The 20,602-nt window shown below is 49.7% G+C and overlaps 1 protein-coding gene across 6 annotated transcripts in view; it reads left to right on the top strand.

The window, feature by feature from the left end:
• Positions 1 to 20,602, top strand: part of MEGF11 (multiple EGF like domains 11) — a 356,748-nt gene that overhangs the window by 265,907 nt on the left and 70,239 nt on the right. For all 6 annotated transcript variants that reach the window (XM_047862853.1, XM_047862848.1, XM_047862850.1 and 3 more), the window contains exons 6-7: positions 13,284 to 13,530; positions 14,838 to 14,958. In XM_047862853.1, coding sequence (XP_047718809.1) covers positions 13,284 to 13,530; positions 14,838 to 14,958 — 368 coding nt within the window. The remainder of the gene's footprint in view (positions 1 to 13,283; positions 13,531 to 14,837; positions 14,959 to 20,602) is intronic.

Raw genomic sequence — 20,602 nt, forward strand, 5'->3', positions numbered from 1 at the left:
CCGAAGCCTCCCAACTGTGCTGTCCCCTCCAGCAAGTGCTACAGCCTGTGAACCTGACTTTGATCACTCCGTGGCCCCTGGGGATGGACCAGGCCCTTTGTAAGCCCCCACCCCCCCACCCCCGGCTAGACCTTACATCTAACTGGTTTTCAATAAATGTCAGCCCAGCTAATGCAAAGCCCAGGGTAAACCAGTCAGCCCTAGGTACTTTCCAGAATAAAAAGTGGCTCAGATGTGAATCTTTTTCACTAGGATGATTGCCGTGTAAGCCCTGCAGGACAGTTAGAGGAGCCAGGGCGTCTGCTGGTGAAAACAGCCTTCTGCCAGGCCTCTGGGTGTGCCATTACCTCCCAGGATGAGTAGCTGGGGTGGAGGTTTCTAGTCCGTCCTGCCTCTGGCCCACAGCCTTCTGACTTTCAGCATGTCTCTCCATGCTGCCCGGGCCCAGACTACCTCAATTTGCTTTACCTGTCCCTGGTGCCTGTGAACCGCTAATGAGCTACCGGAACAGCCCCAGTACATCCCCCCAGCCTCAATCTCTTCTCCCCCTTTCCACCTGATGAGAAAGACCCCCTTTCCCATCATGAATAGGGCAACAGGTGAGCCAGGCCTTGGTTCAAAAGTGGTTTGTGGGCCCACAAGGGAGCCAGGCCTCTGCACGGCTTTTACTGCCTCTCTTTCTGCTTCCTATGTGTTCCCTAAGGTGGGGGTGGGGGCTGGCCACAGGGCCAGAAAGGAAGTTCCTTAAAGACAGAGTCCTTGAGCACCACTCCGGCTGCTTCCCCGGGAGCATCCCTGGCTGCTCAGAAGTGAGCAGAAGAGCAAAAAGAAATTACTTGAGATTGCAGCAGGAAGTTTCTCAGACCTATGGAAGAACTTTCTGACCATGAGAGGAATTAAACACAGACTTTGCAAGGCAAAGAGGATCTTAGACCTTGGTTTTTTACCTCCCTTCACCAACCTTTAGCTTCTTAATCCTTTGTCCTTATATGAAAACCCAGCAAGGCACTCAGCAGCTCTGAAGCTGTGGAAATAGAGGGTCCAGAGCCCTTTTCATGGCCCCAACCCCTACCCCACACATGCACACGGAGGACCCCTTTGGCCTCCGTGGGTCGCAGCTTGGCACCCATTCATCTGGACTGATCCTGTGTCTTTGCCAAGGGAGATGCTGAGGCCTGGAAGGGTGGTACCTTACTTACCCACTGTGACAGCCAGAGAGAGGCTCTGTCTACCAGCCCAGACTTCACTGTTTGGAGAAAATGGAATGACATGGAATGATGGGAAAATGGTAGACAAGGTCGTGGAATGAGTTCACTTCTCCTGGGAAACCAGCCTGGACCCCATTCCCGCTTTCCCGCTCCAACTGTGAGTTCGTGTCCCTCAGAGCCCGTACCTGGGGCTCCCATCCCACACGCTGGATCTTCACCAAATTCCCTTTGATCCCCAACAGCTCCCCTCCCATCCCCAGCCCAGATTTTCCTCAGAGCTTTGAAAACCAGATGAGGGGCGGGCCATGCTAGGGAGGGTGCAGGGCCAAAGCGGTGGTCCCCCAGCAGGTCTGTGGTGCCTTTGCCGGCTGCCTTTGAAAGCTCCTCCAAAGAGGTAATTCCTTTGTGCACAGACATGATTTATGAGGCTTTCTAGGCAAATTGTGGAGATAAATGGTCTTTGGGGCCGGGAAGCTTCAAAGGCAGTGATGCAGACAGATCAGAGGGAGCCAGGCAGCTAGGAGCTGGGCCTCATTAAAAGCCTGTGGAGGTGGAGCGGGGGGTAGGTTTTAAGTAGAGCTGAGGACAGACCAGCTCTGAGCTGCCCCTGGATCCATTTGGGGGCAGCCCCCAGCTTACCTCTCACCCTGGGCCTCGCTGACCCCATCGCGGAAATGGACGAGCCAGAAGTGCTGAAGTCACAGAGGTACATTTATCCCAGAGCGCGGGGAGGCAGGGCGGTGCACGCATTCCAACTTGGGCTTTGGAAGAGAAGCGACTGGCATTGGCAGGAGCCCATGGAGTCCACACCAGCCTCTCTGCTAAGCACGGCCTAGAGAGCTCATGTGGGTCCTGAGTCTCCCCCTTTCCCACCTGTCACCAGTGACCTGGACAGCTCCCTGCCTCTCGGGTCTGAAGACCTGCTTCTGTACAAGGCGGGCACAGGTGTAAAGGAACTCCAGTGTCCCAGCTCTGCCGTGCCTCACATCAGATATTCTGGGGCCTTGAACTCAAGGCATTATTGTTAAATGTCCCCTTTCAAGAAATGGGGCAGGGGGTCACTCTGGCTGTGAGGTCGTGTGCTAGTCACCTAACCACGCCTAACCTTCATTCCATCCTCTGTAAAATGGGGATAATGATAGCTACCCTGAGGAGTTGTGGCTCGAAATGAACAAATTAGGCACTATAAACTACCTAATGCCTAGTTTTCTTTCTCATCACCCTGTCCACGTAATATGGTGGCATTCTGTATCCATAGCAGTCCCTGCGAAGTTGATAAATTTGACTTTTATACCTTCCCATCTCCTCTCTCCAAAAGCAGATACACACACATGCGCGCACACACACACACCCTTCCTAATCTGGCTCCCGGGTCTTCTGATTGCCTCCCAGATATTAACAGATAACTGGGATATTAATGTCTAATAATGTGTTGTGACTGTCACACACTCCTACACAAACATGGATGACGAGCATTCTTCTAGGGGATCCCTGCAGACCCTGAGGAGTGCAGTCCTAACGGTGGGATGCCAGGCAGACTTGGTGACATCTTGGAGCAAGGACCCAGTCCTGGCTTCCAGATGCATCTATCCACAGAGAGATTCAGGGCCCTGGCAGAATGGAGTTACTGAGTCTCTCGACTCCCTCCTGGTGTTTTGATGGCATGATGATATCTGGTTGAAATGTGCTTGGTTGCCCAGAACTGTCGTCGAGGCTGTGGTGTTGGAGATGAGGAAGGTAAATGGGCTGAAGTGACAGCCTTGGCTCGGGGCATTTTAATGTACCTTCTGGCTTCGTTCCCTCCTCCTGCCCGGCTACCTCAAGGCCCTTCTGGGTCTCCTGACCCCTGCCCTGACAGTGGGGCACCTTGCCCAGTTGTAGCTCCCCCAGCACAGCTCGCCCAGCATCTGCTAGTAACTCCATGTTCCAATGGGTCCATGTTTCCTATTTGCTTGTCTGCTTCTCCAACTAACTATGGGCTTCTAGAACATAGTAGGTGCTCAATAATTGTTTGACAAGCAATAAATGAGCCTAACTCCTCTCCCAAAAGCTAGTATGCTGGGATGGTGAGAGCCCTAGATCAATATGGCCACAACTGGTTTCCAGTCTAGCTCTTCATTGCATCAGCTGTGTGGGCACAGACAAGGCCCTCAGTCTCTCTGGTCCAGAGTTCCCTGACTGATAAGATGTGTTTATTTTTTTATTTTAAAAAAAAAATTTTTTTTTTCAACATTTATTTATTTTTGGGACAGAGAGAGACAGAGCATGAACGGGGGAGGGGCAGAGAGAGAGGGAGACACAGAATCGGAAACAGGCTCCAGGCTCTGAGCCATCAGCCCAGAGCCTGACGCGGGGCTCGAACTCACGGACCGCAAGATCGTGACCTGGCTGAAGTCGGACGCTTAACTGACTGCGCCACCCTGCAAGATGTGTTTAGAGATGACCTCTAAAGCCTAGTAGTAATACAGGCAGACTCAGACTCTCAACTCTGCCTTTTGCAACCAGGGGTGATTTTGTCCTCCAGGGAACATTTGTCAATATGTGGAGACATTTTTGGTTGTGGCAATCGTGGAGGAGGGTCTGCTACTGGCATCCAGTGGGTAGAGGCCAGGGGTGCCGCTCAGCATCCTACAATGCACAGGACAGCCCCCACAGCAAAGAATTTTCTGACTCAACATTTCAATTGCGCCAAAGTTGATAAACCCCGGTTTAGTTATTTAATGTCTCGGAACCTCAGTTTTCTCAGTTGAGAAATGGGGTAATAATTTCACCTCACATGGTTTGCCTCCATCTTCTTTGGAACAAGGCAAGGAATAAATAAATGACACCCGGTTAGAAGAGGAATCAGTGGAATAACACAGGTGGGAAACCCAGCTGACCCATAGTAGGTGTGCAGGGTGAGGGGGTTTTCCTGCATGTGTGTGTTTATCCGTCCGCTCCTGTGCCCCGGGAAACAAGCGTGATGTGGAGGTCCACTCTACATCCCAGGCAGCCACTGTGAGTCCCGCCTCCCTTCAGAGGCTTAAGGGAGATACAGATAATGTGGTTAAATAACAGAGTAAGTAACAAGTGTAATAAATAGATCACTAAGAGCTAATGATACATCATTATAATCCTGTGCTGTCAGCATCTTCTGGCTTAGGGACTGTGTCAGGAGATTTGGGTTTTAATCTATGGCACCTTGGTCTATTAATATTTAATTCCAACAATCTAAGTAGTGGAAAGATAGGGAGCTGAGCGATGGCTCAGCTCAGAGCCTGGGTAACCACCTCGAATTTTTCTTGTCTACACAAGGACAAACACACCTCTCACCCCGGTCCCCTCTGGCCTCTTTCTCAAGTGGGGACATTTAGCAATGGAGCGTAGAACCACACAAAATCAAGGCTGGAAGAGACCCCAGAATTTACCTGCTGGTGTCTTTTAATGAGAGCATCACTGGCATTGGAGAGCATAGTTCTTCATTGTGTGGAACTGTCTCTGTCCCTGATCGTCTGTGACAACCTAATTCCTCCCTCCCCCCTCCCATTTCCAGATGCCCTCTTGGGGAGGGTGACCTACTCCAAGCAAAAACCACTGATCCAAATATGTCATTCTACAGATGAGAAAACACAGGCCCAGAGAGGGGAGGGGGCTGCCCAAGATTGCACAGCGCTGGCTGTGACTCAGCCTTGGTGGGCCCCCAAAATTGCAGCTCGGGCCCGAAAAGAGTGGAGGCGCTCAGCCTCCGAGAATTTGCCTGTGCTTTTATTAGGGCAAGTCAGTTGACAAATGGCCTCGCTCACTGGGAAGTCACTTTATTTATCAGCTGGAATGGTTTGGGGCTGCTCCAGCCCCATCTCTGCCTGTGTGCCCGCTGCTTTGTAAACTCAGGAGCAATTCTGTGTGTCAGCTCTCCCTACATCTTCTTGGGGTGGGCGGGGGCCTGGGGACCACCAGGGAGGTGCTCTGACTCTATCAAGTCTTCCCATTGCTAAATGGTGGGAGGTATGGAGAGGCCTCGGCCCAGGCTCTCGTACAGGCCAGGGCAACTCAGGGTCAGTGGATCCCAGGTTTGTTTCTAACGCTTGACCTTCACTTCAGTGGCCAGTCTTCCTCCGTGCTGAGTCTCAGGATTCCCATCTGTGGAATGGGAAGAACCAAGCATCTGCTCCACTCCACCTCAGACCCAGCATCCTCCTGCCCATCTCTGAGGGGACCAGTGAGCACACAGGTCACCGGAAGGATGATAGTCCTTGCCAGCTGTGCTTTTAAAAGGATCTATGCTTGGACCCCACCACCCCAGAATAATTCAAATGTCCAGGGGTGAAGCCCAGGCATGAGTGTCTTTTTTAAAACCTCCTGGGGTGGGACGCCTGGGTGGCTCAGTCAGTTAAGCGTCCGACTTCGGCTCAGGTCACGATCTCGCGGTATGTGAGTTCGAGCCCCGCATCGGGCTCTGTGCTGACTGCTCAGAGCCTGGAGCCTGTTTCGGATTCTGTGTCTCCCTCTCTCTCTGCCCCTCCCCCGTTCATGCTCTGTCTCTCTCTGTCTCAAAAATAAATAAACGTTACAAAAAAAAATTAAAAAAAAAACAAAAACCTCCTGGGGTAATGCTAACGTGCAGCCAGGCTGAGAACCACTGGCTGAGGAAGCAAATCCTCAAAAGCAGCTGAGAGGGGGCTCTTCGGTCGCTGGAAAAGCCTTGTCAGCTGGCTGACGGTTCTTCCTGTGCCCAGCTCTGGGCTGGACATGGGGGAGACTGTGCACCTGTGGGGGATGGGGTGGCTCAGGCAAGGACACCCGCCCCCCAGCTCCCCCTGCAGCAATGCATGGACTCTCTAAGGCTAAGGGAAGAGATTGGACACAAGGCATGTAAACCTGCTTGTATATGGCAGTGGTGACAAAAAACAATGGTCAGCCAAGTTATTGTTCCTAAGAGAGAAAGTCAAGGGAGGCATAAAAACATAGCTGTGCCTTTAATAAATGACCTTCAGGGACTCAAAAAGATGTTTGACACCAATGTTTATGACAGCATTTATTACCACAGCCAAAAAGTGGAAACAACCCAAGTGTCCATCAACAGATAAACAAAATGAGGCCTATTTACACAATAAAATACTCTTGAGCCTTAAAAAGGGAAATTCAGGGCGCCTGGGTGGCTCAGTCGGTTAAGCGTCCGACTTTTGGTTTGGCTCAGGTCATGATCTCATACTTGTAAGGTTGAGCCCTGCATCAGGCTCAGCGCAGAGCGTGGAGCCTGCCTGGGATTTTCTCACTCACTCTCTCTCTCTGCCCCTCCCCCTCTCACGCACACATGCGTGTGCACACTCTCTCAAAGTAAATTAAAAAAAAAATAAAAATGACTAAAATGGCACAAGGTATGTTATGTGTATTTTACACAATATAAAAAGTTCTAAATAAATAATCTTAAGAGAATTATGAGAAATAGGGCCAACCGTGGGAAACCCGGGACCTACCACCACCATTCACACGTACGCCAACCCTTGAATGAAGTGCACGTGAAAAATGAGCCTCTTCTTTCTCATCTCCTTGTGAATTATCCAAGGCAGCTGTTTTAGCCCAGGCTGGCTGCCAGTGTCCCATGTCCCCTCTTCCATCAACACCGGACCACAGTCAGCAGGACAGCAGTGGTTAGGAGCTCAAGTGCCCAGTCACTCCCCAGCTGTGTGACTTTGGACAAGTTACATAACCTCTCTGGGCCTCAGTTTCCTGATCTACAAAATGGAGGCGCACCCCTTGCAGGTGGGTTGTTGTAAGAATTAAATGAGCCCGGAACACATTAGCCCTGGACCCTGAAGTAGGGAGATGTACTGGCTAGGAAAGGGGGGTGAGTGGGCCAGCCTAAGGGAACAGAACAAGCCAGGCCATATGCTAGCTGCCCGGAGAAGATACATCCACTTGAAACATCAGCCAAAGCCAAAAAATAATTAGAAAGGAATGTCTATGACAGGGAAAAAAAAAAAAAAAAAGCATAAGGGGGTGACATTCCAAGGCCAAATTGGAAAGAGTTTGTATCTGTGAAAGAATGCAAAATCCTGTTGTAATTTTAATGACTATAGTTTTTATTCACCTTCAACAGGAAAGATAATTGACTCACTGCAGCTCTGCCTCATTTCTCTGTCATTGCGGGGGAATGAGGTGTTTTTAAGTGGATTTTCTAGATAACTGAAGCTTATCCCTGTGAACCCTAACATTTTTTTTTTCATTTAATCACTCTGAGGGGAAATTTATATGGAATGGATTACACACTTCCCTGCTCCCTTAATCAGAATATTCTAAATTGAATGTAACCTCTTCCTGTCAACTTGGACTTACAGGGCTATTTGCCCCTAGATTAACGGCTCCATTAATATGGCAAATGCTTTGCTTTTTTAGTCTACAGATGTTTACTGTTTGTTTCCATGGTTTCCTACTGTGATACGAAGCTCTTTCTATGTATTTTTAGGAACTCCATAAAACACAGACACAAATTTGCACATGTGTGTATACACACGCACGCTGAGAACCCAGATTGTCAGACCTAATGGAACTGTGTTTGCCTGTGCTTCTCTGACACCCTTAATGTGGCATTTTACGGCACACCATATAGGCTGCCCCGGCATCTCTGTCCCCACTGGATTGTATGTTCCAAGAGGGCAGGACACTTTCTGGCATTACTTGGCGCTTGGCCAATGTTTGTGGAACAGACAAGTGAAACAATGAAAGCACCTAAGTGTTAGGGCATCAGTTAGTGGTAAGTGCATGGCTTTGAATGCCTTCCTGGATGTCTCTTGGACACCTCAAATTCATTGGCCCATCATTCTCTTTCCCCCGACATGTGCTATTCCCCTTGTGTTGCCCATAAAGAATTAGGGTGATTGGCATCAATATCCACCCGGCAGCCGAAGCCAGAGCCGGGTCGACATCCTTCCTCCCTCGTCTTCCTTCTCCAGCAGTCTGTCAATCAGCAAGTCCTTGTGGCTTGTACCTCATAAATACAGCTGGAGTCTGTCCCCTTCCCTCCATCCCCAGTGCTACTACCTTAGTCAAGGCCACCACCATCTCTTTCCTACTATATATATATAACATCCAGTCCCCCTGACCCTGACCCCACTCTTGCTCTGTTTTTCCTGCCCACATATCTATTCTTACCAGAGCAGTCTTTCTACGGCCATACCTAATCATGTCTGTCCCCTACTTGGAACACATCTAGAGTTTCCCGGCTGCCCTTGTGGGAAGTCAACACCCCTGAACATGGCTCACAAAGCCCTTGGACCTGGGATCCTGCCCAGGAATCTTCCCCACCTCTACCTTGCTCTCCCTTAAAGTCTCTACTCCAGACACACATACGTTTTAAAATGTTCTCTCATGTCATGCTTTTTCCCAGCTCCGAGTTTTTACATACATTATTTCCTCTGCTTGGAACCATTCCCCATGCTCACCCCTCCTTCAGGTCTCTTCTTTGAGGATATAGTCCCTAACCCCTTAGTCTGGATTCAAACCCACCCGCGCCCTTCTATATTGTCCTGAACGACCCTTGCTGTGGCACTTCTGTGAGATACTTTAAATGCCGCTTTAGCATCTCCGTCCCCACTAGACAGTATGCTCTCCAGTTTGGGGCTTGGGTTGTGCCAGAGAGAATGGAGGTCACCTCTGATAAGCAAAGCATAACTACACCCTGGGATGCACCAAGGACAAACTGACTTTGGACTCTAGCGGTTTCCTTCAGAGTCAAGGTCCGAGGGCAGTGACTATGACCCTAACAATGAAGGGAATCCCTTGTTCTAGATCCTGGGGCTGTTCCCAGTGATGAGCAGAGAGGAAGTGGCTGGTTTACATGGCATCTCTACCCTTGTGTTCTGCAGCTGCCCCCTTATGCCCAGTGGCCCCCCTGAGTTTCTGTCCACAGAAGCATCCTTCAGAAAGTGTCCCATTTACCAGCAGTGGAGGTTGCTGGAGCCAGACTTGAGCCTGCCCTTGACTAGAACCTTGGGCAATCACTTAACCTCGCTGACCCTTTAGTTTCCCCATCTGTAAAATGAAGAGTAATAAAACCTAACTTACAGGGTTTTAAATGTCACAAGTGAGCATTTAAAACGTGGTTGTCATTATTATTACAATGGAGTCACGTCATACGTACGTTAAATTTATGGGAATTCAACTACGTGTGCTTGGCCACAAAAAGAGATTGAGAAATGGTATAGCAGTTAATTCGGCTAGTCTTTCCACTCGCTGATATATGTCCCAGAGAGAGGATGATGTGGGAGAAGCTGACTGCTGGATACTCGGTTATTCTCTGTCTTGTGAGCCTCTTCCATTGTGGGTGGAGTTTGTAACTATATCTGGACTTGATTTTTTTTTTTTTATTAAGAAATTAGTTTCAGAGGTGCCTGGATGGCTGTCGGTTAAGCGTCTGACTCTGGCACAGGTCATGATCTCACAGTCTGTGAGTTCGAGCCCCACATCAGGCTCTGTGCTGACAGCTCGGAGCCTGGGGCCTGCTTCGGATTCTGCGTCTCCCTCTCTCTGTCCTTCCCCTCTCGAGCTCTGTCTCTCACTCTCTCTCAAAAAAATAAACATTGGGGCGCCTGGGTGGCGCAGTCGGTTAAGTGTCCGACTTCAGCCAGGTCACGAACCCGCGGTCCGTGAGTTTGAGCCCCACGTCAGGCTCTGGGCTGATGGCTCAGAGCCTGGAGCCTGTTTCCGATTCTGTGTCTCCCTCTCTCTCTGCCCCTCCCCCGTTCATGCTCTGTCTCTCTCTGTCCCAAAAATAAATAAACGTTGGAAAAAAAATTTTTTTTAAAAATAAACATTAAAAAATAAAAAAAAAATGTTTCCGGTGTATAACGTAATGATTCCACATTTGTATATATTGTGAAATGATCACCACAGGTCAACATATGTCACCATACATAGTTACATGGTTTTTTTCTTGCCATGGGAACCTTTAAAATCTGCTCTTACTAACTTTCACGTATTATTAACTATACAATGTTATTAACTCTAGTCACCATGCTGGACATTACATCCCCATGACTTATTTATTTGGTAACTAGAACTTTGTACCTTTTGGCCACCTTCACCCATTTTCCCCACCTCCTACACCCCACCTCTGGTAACCACCAAATAGTTCTTTGCATCTATGAGTCCAGTTCTTGTCTGTTTCTTCATTTTTTTAGATTCCACATAAATCATATGGTGTTTGTCTTTCTCTGTTTGACTTATTTCATAAGTCTCTGTTTGACTTATCATCATAATGCCCTCAAGGTCCATCCATGTTGTTACAAATTACAGGATTTCCTTCTTTTTTGTGGCTGGATAACATTCCGTTGTCTATATATACCACATCTTCTTTATCCATTTATCTATTAATGGACACTTAAGTTGCTTGCATGTCTTGGCTGTTGTAGATAATGCTGCAGTGAACACGAGGGTGCATATATCTTTTCAAGTTTGTATTTTCATTTCCTTTGGATGAATACCCAGAACTGGAATTGCTGGATCATAGGAGAGTTCTATTTTTAATTTGGGAGTGGGGGGACCTCCATACTGTTTTCCACAATGGTTGCACTAGTTTGTATTCCCACCAACAGCGCACGAGGGTTCCCTTCTTTCCACATCTTTGCCAACACTTGTTATTTCTTGTCTTTTGATGCTAGCCGTTCTAACAGGTGTGAGGTGATATCTCATTGTGGTTCTGATTTGCATTTCCCTGATGACTAGTGATGTGTAGCACCTTTTCATGTACCTGTTGGCCCTCTGTATGCCTTCTTTGTAAAAATGACTATTCAGATCCTCTGCCCATTTTTTAATCGGATCGTTTGGGTTTTTTGTTTCGTTTTTGTTTGTTTGTTTGTTTGTTTGCTATTGAGTTGTATGAGTTCTTTATATACTTTGAATATTAACCCCTTGTCAGTTACATGATTTGCACATGTTTTCTCCCATTCAGTAAGTTGCCTTTCATTTTGCTGATGGTTTCCTTTCTTATGCAGAAGCTTTTTAGTTGAATGTAGTCCTACTTGTTTATATTTGGTTTTGTTGCCTTTGCTTTTCAGGTCAAATCCAGAAAATTATCACCTGTGTCAAGGAGATTACCACCTATGTTTTCTTCTAGGAGTTTCATAGTTTCAGGTCTTACATTTCAATCTTTAATCCATTTTGAGTTAATGTTTGTGTATGATGTAAGAGACTATCCTTTCTCCATTGTATATTCTTGGCTCCTTGGTCATAAATTAACTGACCATATATTCCTGGGTTTATTTCTGGCCTCTTTGTTCTGTTCCATTGATCCATTGTTTTTATGCCCATATCATACTGTTTTGATTACTATAGCTTTGTAATATAGTTTGGAATCAGGAAGCATGATGCCTCCAGCTTTGTTCTTTGTCAAGATCATTTTGGCTCTTGGACTTGATTTTGCCTCACCGTAGTACCAGGTAGAAAATGTAGGGTGGGGCTTACTCATAAGCTGGCAGCTCAGTTTGTATATGTGAATATTTGGGGCAGAGATGAAGAAGGAATAAAGCAAGACAGGGATTTGGGCCCAGGCTGGTTCCATCTGTTAAAGGATGATGGACAGGCTCCATGACATTGACCATTTGACCTTGATCAGCAAGTGGGAGGTACATCCAGTGGAGTTTGTGGGGCTGATGGAGTGATTCCTCCATCACTGCCTTAGTCCCCAAAGATCCCATGTACTCACTGGCCTCACTAGAACCTTCTACTCTCGTGCATGCCCAACACTCGAGTGCCACTGCCTCTTTGTTCATACTGAGCCTGCCCCAGTGACACTTTCTCCGGTCACACTCACCTGCCGCCTTCCTTCTCTGAGTGTCTAAACCCTAGAATCACTGGAGCACAAAGATCATCTGATCGGCACCTTGTCTTCAGAAGGTAGGGTGTCCAGCCATTCCAGTTTGGCCAGGACTGAAGGATTTCTCAGAAGGTGAGATTTTAGTGCTGAAACCAGGACACTTGGTCACTCTGATAGGCAGACAAATGAGACTTTAGGAAGTCTTGCCTGATCTCCTTAGCTGGGAGTAGTCTTTTTCTCCATTGAACTTCTCGTAGAACATTATCTGTGCCTGTCTATGGCCATGCTTGAACCCCACATCCACCACACTCCAGGATTCAAGTGAATGAGCCTGTGGTTTGAGGACATCTTGGTATTGCGTGTCCTATCTGCACCAGGGGAAGGTCAGAGGGGGAGGTGGCAGCAGGCTGGGTGACCTACCTGGGTCTCTGCCATTCAGGTCCTTTCCGCAGCTGTGAAAGTCTCTGCAAAGCTGGCTCAGATATCATCACTCTTTGAAACATTTAATTACATATAAAGATCTTGAAGGCTGTCTGGCTCCTCCCAGGGAAACATTTCTTTTTCCTGCTCCTTCTGAAGTTGGCTACTTGGAAAGTAAAGAAATTGAACTGAAGATAAAGCAACCCAGGGGCGGGGGGGTGGGGGTGCAGGGTGGGTAGACATTGCTGAAAAGGAGAAGCCTCGGAGAGACAGATGGGAAGGGTGACAGGGAGATGGGAGGGGGGTGGGGTGAGAGGGTGCAGGGAGCTAGAAGGCATTCTCACTGGAGAGTGAGGTACAAGAGGTGAGAAAACTAATGAGTTTCAGGAAGAGAGGGAAAGAGAGAGAGATGGGGGCTGGGCTGGGGAGGGACTGAGAAGGGGGAGCGAATAGTGTCACAGAGAAGAGCGGTAGCAAACCAGAAGAGAAAGCCTGGCTGAGAGGAACAGAGACAACCAACCAAGAAGAATTTAGCAAAGGCAGAGGGAGGTGAATAGCTTATGGTTCCAGAATTTCAATACCGGGGAGGGGCTTCAGGGAAGCACTGGTTGGAATGGGATGGCCCAGACTGGGAGATACCTTGAAGAAATAATCTTCTTAGGGTGTATGATTAGTGGAGTGGCTTGGCGAAGAGCCCATGGAGGTTATGAGGTGCCAAAGCTTCCCCCCTAATGGCCCTTGCTGTCTCCTTATCCAGGGAAGAGCAACGCAGAGAGTGGCCTTTGGGGTATCGGTTCCGGCCCCCGTCCCAAGGACAGTCCCTCAGGGAATTCCCTCAGCCCTGACCGGCTCCTCTCTTGCAGGCTGTGACAGCGACCACTGGGGCCCCCATTGCAGCAATCGGTGCCAGTGCCAGAATGGAGCCCTGTGCAACCCCATCACGGGCGCCTGCGTGTGTGCCGCCGGCTTCCGCGGCTGGCGCTGCGAGGAGCTCTGTGCGCCGGGCACCCACGGCAAGGGCTGCCAGCTGCAGTGCCAGTGCCGCCACGGAGCCAGCTGCGACCCCCGCACCGGCCAGTGCCTCTGCGCACCGGGCTACACCGGAGTCTAGTGAGTACCGCCCCCAGGGCCCGAGGGGCGGGGCGGGGCGGGGCGGGGCTGGCTCCCTCCCCGCAGCTGCGCAGTCTGCCACTGGCTCCTAACTGAGCAGCAGGGTAGGGGGTACAGAAAGAAGTTCAAGGCAGTCCTGGCTGGCAGATCTCCCGCGCTGTGACCCCAAACCCTACAGAGGTTAAATGCCCAGGCCTCACCCACGCAGGTCCCCGGTCCTTCCATCCAGGCCCCAGGGTGACAGGTGCAAGCTGAGACCAAGTACATCAGGAGTTCATGAAACTCCTCCCGGGAGGCCCTTCCTGTCCGGACCCCAGACCTCAGTTTGGCATTCTCCTCTGATCATAACCCAAACGCCCGCTGCTCACCTGGGTCCCGACCCTTCCAGGCCATTTGAGAAAGAGATGGGTGAGGGCCCTGGGCAGTAAGTACCATGAATAGATTCAGAGAATTTATTGTGCCTGTTCATATCCCCTGTCTTCTCCCCTCACACCCCAAACACCCCTCACTCCAGTTCTCTAGAGAGTCTGTACTGAGAGGGAACCTCCAAGACTGCTTAATTGAGACCCCCTCAGAGCAAGATTGAAGTTCTCCTCCCCACTCCCCACCCTGTTGAAGACTCAGTGGCCTCCCAACAGCCCTAGATCCTGAGAGGGTATCCAAGGACACTGGTCAGGGACACATCCTTGATTGAGGGTGTTTCCTGCCCCAAGGTCTGGCCAACTCCAGGGCCAGCTCCAGCTAGAGGCCAGGGCCATTTCCCTGAGGCCCAAGGCCAAGATCCTGTGCAAAGCCTCCCTCATACCTCAGCAGTGCACGTGAACCCGTCATGATAGCTGAGACCTTTCCAGAGGCTAAAAGTGGGGCATGCCCCAGATACTTACTCTCCCTGAATCTAGGTAGATTCTTAAAAGCCAGATCAATAACCACATCTCAGTGCCTTTACTCATGCTGTTCCTTCTGCCTGGCATGCCCTTCCTTCCCTTCTCCCAGTGGAACTAACTTCACCTTCAGGACCCACATAAAATGTCTTCCTCTCATGGAAGCCTTCCCCAAAAAACACTCTTCTTGACATTAAGCACTTAAGTTACCCCATAGGCAATGGCCCAGTCACACAGCATTCCAGTTCATTATGTCTGAGCCCTGTTTCCCCCTTCTGGCAGAAAGCAGGACTGCATCTCAGCTAACTGGCCCTAATACAGTTCACATTGGCTGTGGACTCTCGAATTCCTAGGGAGCCCTGGAGTACTGGGACACTGCCACTGACTGAATGCTGCCATGTCTAACACCTCTGCTTCCTCATGCAGCTGTGAGGAGCTGTGTCCACCTGGAAGCCACGGGGCTTACTGTGAGCTGCGCTGCCCCTGCCAGAATGGGGGCACCTGCCACCACATCACTGGAGAGTGTGCCTGCCCCCCAGGCTGGACGGTAGGTGGGCCCACAGGATGTGGGCAGGCCTCTGTAAGAGGTGTGAGCGTCCCTCACCCACACACACGTTGAGGGGCTGAATTCTTTTCCCACCCTGAAAACACTCCCTCCTATCTGTGGTCACAGGCATCACTAGATAACCACCGGAGATCCCTTGGACACAACTTTGAATGACAGTCTAATCTAAGGGCTGTGTGAACTGATGGCAGGTTCCTTAACCTCTCTGAGCCTGTGGTCTCTCATGCTCAAAGGAGTTGAAATCTAGATAAGCTCTTTCCTTGGACATAGGTACTCAGCTGAGCTGCCGTGGGCTCTGGGCCCAATGTGGCAGAAAGGGTGTGGTGTGAGGGCAGGGGAACAGGTGGGAGGAGGCGGGGAGACGGAAGAGTAGAGATCACCTGGAGTTCTAGAACTTCAGATTCCCAGCCTGTACCCCCCTGTTCTGTGGGCCCAGAATCTGTATTTCAATATGTGACCCAGGTGATTCTGGTGCAGCCTCAACCAACCCAGCTCTTGTGTCTGGGAACCGGTATTATGGAAAGGAAAGGATGGGAATTATAACTTCACAGGCCTCAGTTCAGGTCCTGCAACCAGTGTTGACCCTGAAAAAAGTGCTCAGTCTCTGTTTCCCCATCTGTAAGCAGAACCCATACAACAATAGTAAGCCCTGCCCTTCATAACCGTCCTGGTGGGCAAAAGGCTCAGATGAGGCAGTGCACGTTCAAAGTGCCTTGCAGACTCTGTCCTCTATCATTGCTTGTTTTATATCCCTGGATCCTGCAGACAATCCACAAGCCTTGTTTTTTTAGCTAACACACTCTGTCAGTGCTCCCCCCACCAATGACCCAAGCTTCTCAGGAGCGCCGAGTCACTAAATCGGACTCTCCCAGGCTGCGCCCCCGCCTCTGACTCTCCAGTAACACACCCCATTTTGGGGGAAGCTCAGTGACACAGGGGGCTGCATCCCCCAAGGCCTGAAACTTCTTTGCAAAGCCAGAGAGGGCAGGGGTGCTGAGCAGGAGCAGGGTATTTCGGGAAGCTGTGAATGCAGAGGTCATGGGGAGCAGGCTGGAGGGATGCTGGCAGGGCCCACTGACACGGGCACAGATTTGCCGGGACTTTTTAGAGCAGGAAAGGACCAGGGGATGATTTGGCCCAGCAGTGTCCAAACGTGGCTGCACGCCAGAGTTTCTGGGTCTGGAGGTGGGTCTTAAAAACAGATTTCCGGGCCCCACCAGAGACTTTCTGGGGCTTGGATCTCTATCTTTAATAAGCTCCCCAGATGATTCTGAAGCAGCCAACCCTGTCCGCAGATCCATATTTGGAAATAATTGATCAAGACTGTAGGGTTTCCTTCCGAGTTTCACAGAACCCTAAGGTTTCTTGGGGGTGAGGGTGGGTGGGGAGCCTAATAATTAGGGCTCTGGGTCCCACACACCCTCACTTCTCCATTTTAATCTTTCTATATTGAGGTTCTTGGTAAGATTTCACATAAAAACAGGGCCTCCCAGCTTTTAGAGGTCTGAACACCACTGGTCCATCAATCCCCTCCTTTCTCAGATGAGGAAGCTGAGGCCCAGAGAGGTTGAGTGACCTGCCTGAGGCTACACTGCTGGTTAAGAGGAAGGTGGGTTAGAATCTGGGTCTCTTGACTCTGGACTCCTGAACCTCAGCCCTTGGTGTCTGTCTGACTGTCTCTTCTGAGGACAAAGGGGCTGCTGCTGCCTCTCTCATTTCTCACCTGCCCATTTCTCCCGCCCTGAACCAGTCTCTGGAAAGACCCTCTTATCTCCCACCTGCTTCCAGAATTCCACCACCCACAGGCTGGGTTTTCAGAGGCCTAGCAGCAGGCATTGAGGTTGGGTCAGGGTGAGGGAGGAGGAGAGTGGGCCACAGGCCTCTCTAGAGAGACTGATGAAAGCCAGTGGTCAAAGAAGGGGAAGGGAGGAAGCCTTGGAGGAATTTTTTTCTCCCCAACACAGTGAGAAGTTTGTTCTTCGAGACGACAGGAAACTGTCAATAGACACCTATGGATTTGGGGACTTTATATTTTTAATTTTTTTGTAGACAATTGCGTTTCTATTTTTTACACAGCATTTAACTTGCAGATTTGTATGAATTATTAATACCCCTCGTGCATGCAGAGTCACAGTGTAAGGACGCTGCAGCTCAGTCCTGAGGCCCCTCCCAGGGACGGCTGGGGCTGGGAAGAGGGTGCTGGGAAGAAGGGTCCTGCCTTTATCATCCTCCAAGCCCTCACTTTCTTGTTGGCCCCCAGCAGCTTCCACTACACTCACAGATCTAACGAGTACAATCTAGAGCGCCTGGGTGGCTCAGTCAGTTAAGCGTCCGACTTCAGCTCAGGTCATGATCTTGTGGCCACGTTGGGCTCTGTGCTGACAACTCAGCCTGGAGCCTGCTTTGGATTCTGTGTCTCCCTTTCTCTCTCTGCCCCCCCCCCCCAATCTCTCTGTCTCTCTCAAAAATAAACAAACATTAAAAAAAAAAAATTAAAATCACTAGCTCACACAGTGCGGCTCCCCCAAAGGACTGAGGCACTGTGCAGAGCTAGAGAAGAGTCCCCAGTATCTCTGGACCTCCAGGCCCCTCCTCAGAGATTCCTGGCCACCAGGCTCTAAGTATGCCTGTAGGGCACTCCACTTGCCTAGCTGTCATTAGCCTGTTCCAGGAGGGGCCTTTGCAAAGAGCTTGGGAAAGTATTTACTCTCTTTCGCCTTCGAGAGAATTCGAGAAGCCAGGTGTGAGTGGTTGGATGAGAGTGGACACTGCAGACAAAGGGGAGGTAGGAGGTATGTGATCGGCTCCCGTTAGGAGTTCCCAGTCTGATGGTGGAGGCTGGATATAGTGTGTGTATGGGCATGTAACACACGTGTGCACGCGCGTACACACACACACACACACACACACACACACACACACACACACACAACTACAGGCCTGAACAGAGATGGGGCTGAGGTGCTCAGAAGTAGGACCAGGCCAGGCATTGGTGTTTGGAGCTGAGGCTGTAAAATCATAGATGCTCACATCTAGGAAGGATGATTCATGGAGCCCCACGTCCTGGCCTGTGCCTGGACCGCTTTCTCAGCGCCCACACCAGCCACTCACTGTTCATTGAGAGCATCCATGCTACGTGGGCCAGTGGTGATAATTAGAAATGCCTTGAGATGCTTGGAGAGGCTGAGTTGTTCCTTGTCTGGGAGAATTGGTGTGGCCTGAGTCCTTTCATCGTTTATGCTCCCTTTAGCCATGATCCTCTTAAGGAGTGGCTGGTTTCCAGATCTTGACAAACCATTTGGGTGAACCAGTTCTGAGAGGAGCAGAACTGTTGCCTCACTTCACCTCCAACCTTCTAGATGCCACAGGGCCCAGGACCCCACTACTGTTGGAGATGTGCACTCAGTTGACCACAGGGCAGGTGTGTTAGTCTGCTGGGGCTGTTGTAACAAAGTCGCACAGACAGGGTGGGTGGGGGGAGGGGGACGGGGCGCTTAAACCATAGAAATGCCTTTTCTTACCGTTCTTGAGGCCAGAAGTCCAGGATCAAAGTGTTGATGGGGTTGGCTCCTTCTAAGACCTCTCGCCTTAGGTTGTAGACAGCTGTTTTCTCCACGTGTCTTCACAAGGGCTTCCCTCTTTGTGTCTCTGTGTCCTCATCTCCCCTTTGTACAAGGATACCCATCAGATTAGATTAGGGCCCACCCTTATCACCTCATTTTAACCGTATTGCCTCTATAAAGGCTGTATCTCCAAATACAGTCACAATCTGAGCTACCAGGGGTTAAGGTATATGAATTTGGGGAGACACAATTTAGCTCATAATAGCAGAAGAGAAACCCGAAGAGAAGCCACAGCCTTCTCCGAAGCTGACACTTCCCTGCCTGCTCTCCCCAAAGCCCATCCCCCAAAACCTATTCTTCAGCTATCAGTTAAGGTTCTCTCCCTCTTCCCAGGCCCTGTTCATGCTGGGCCCCTCCTCCTTGCGACCGCCAGATGTCTACTTGCGTGGAATTAATACTAATTAAGGGCCTGCTCTTTAGGGCACCGTACTAGCTTCCTTTGCATCTCCAACCTCACGTAACATTTACAACCACCTTGGAGACTGGGAGTTACTACTCCCATTTTATAGGTGAGGAAACTGAGGCTTAGAGCAATCATGGGGCTTGTCCGAGCTCAGCCATCTGGGAGGAGGCAGAGCTGGGACCGGAGCCCAAGTGCTGACTTTGAGTCCAGTGTTCTGTCGGCCATACCAGGCAGCAGGCCTTCCAAGATACTGAATTCCTTCAGGCCCGAGAGGGAGCCCAGGGATTCAGGCATTTGGGGTGCCTGCAGTTGGGGAACATTGCAGGAGCTTCAGGAGGTGATGGCCCACCTGTCTGAAAAGCCTCCAGGATGCTTGATTTTCCCAGGCAATTTCAGAAGGCAGCACTCTGTACACGAAGCTTCTCTGTGGGCCTCCTTGTGGAGTCCTGGTCATGTCTTAGAAGCTTCTGGGGTATAGTGAGAAAGGCAAGCCTCTATGGGGAACCCCTATCACCCCCAGGAGGAAAAGGGCCCCTTCCTCTGTGGCTTTTCCCTGCCCCTCTCCTCACATACACACTCATCTCACTGTCCCCTCAGCTGCTGCCTCTGCCTTCTCCATTCCCCCTTCCACTCCCCCCACACCAGCCCCTCACCTTCTGACAGGTGGGGAAGAGAAATCTGAGCTAAAAGGCCTCTCACCTAATTCATTACAATAAATTGGATGATATTGAAAAATGACCTGGGTCTGGCAGCATTTTCCTGAGTAAACCAGCTTCCTCTGGGCCAGCAGTTATTGGTGCTTAATAACTGTGTATTGAACTTATTGATGAATTAATTGTGGGAGAATCCTTGGTCTCCATAAGAGAAATGAAAGGGGGAGGCTTAAAGGGAAGCTTGTTCAGATTTCTCTTTTATAAAGACCTAAGATTCATAGATACAATTGTTTAAAGTTATCTAATCTCGGGGCACCTGGGTGACTCAGTCGGTTGGGCGTCCAACTTCCGTTCAGGTCATGATCTCACAGTTCACAAATTCAAGCCCCACATCGGGATCTGTGGTGACAGCTCAGAGCCTGGAGCCTGCTTCAGATTCTGTGTCTTCCTCTCTCTCTCTGCCCCTCCCCTGCTCATTCTCTCTCTCGCTCTTGCTTTCTCAGAAATAAACATTTAAAAAAATGTTTTAAGTTATCTAATCTCACAAGGCTAGTACTGGAGGGAGAGGAAAGTAGTCCCCTGACTCACTCGCAAATCCTACTCCTGAAAGGCAAGTGCATTCACCTCTTGTAGGTGTTTCTTCTGGCATTTCCTTCCGCATTTCTGCATCACATGCTTCACTGCCATTTCATTGCCATTTCTGTTGACTTCATACCATAGGATAAGATTCAGATCTGTCTTACACACACACACACACACACACACACACACACACACACACACATCACATGCAATCCTTCCCCAACCCTCTCAGTGCAACTTTATTATAATTTTTGGTTGAATCATTTTGATGACATTGATGACTTCATAATTTGACGACATAATGAATTCAAAATCAGTGTTTATGTTAATATGCTCACCTATGTATTGTTACTAATTTATCCCTA

The sequence above is a fragment of the Prionailurus viverrinus genome, chromosome B3 (assembly GCF_022837055.1).
Source record: "Prionailurus viverrinus isolate Anna chromosome B3, UM_Priviv_1.0, whole genome shotgun sequence".
Lineage (NCBI taxonomy): Eukaryota > Metazoa > Chordata > Mammalia > Carnivora > Felidae > Prionailurus > Prionailurus viverrinus.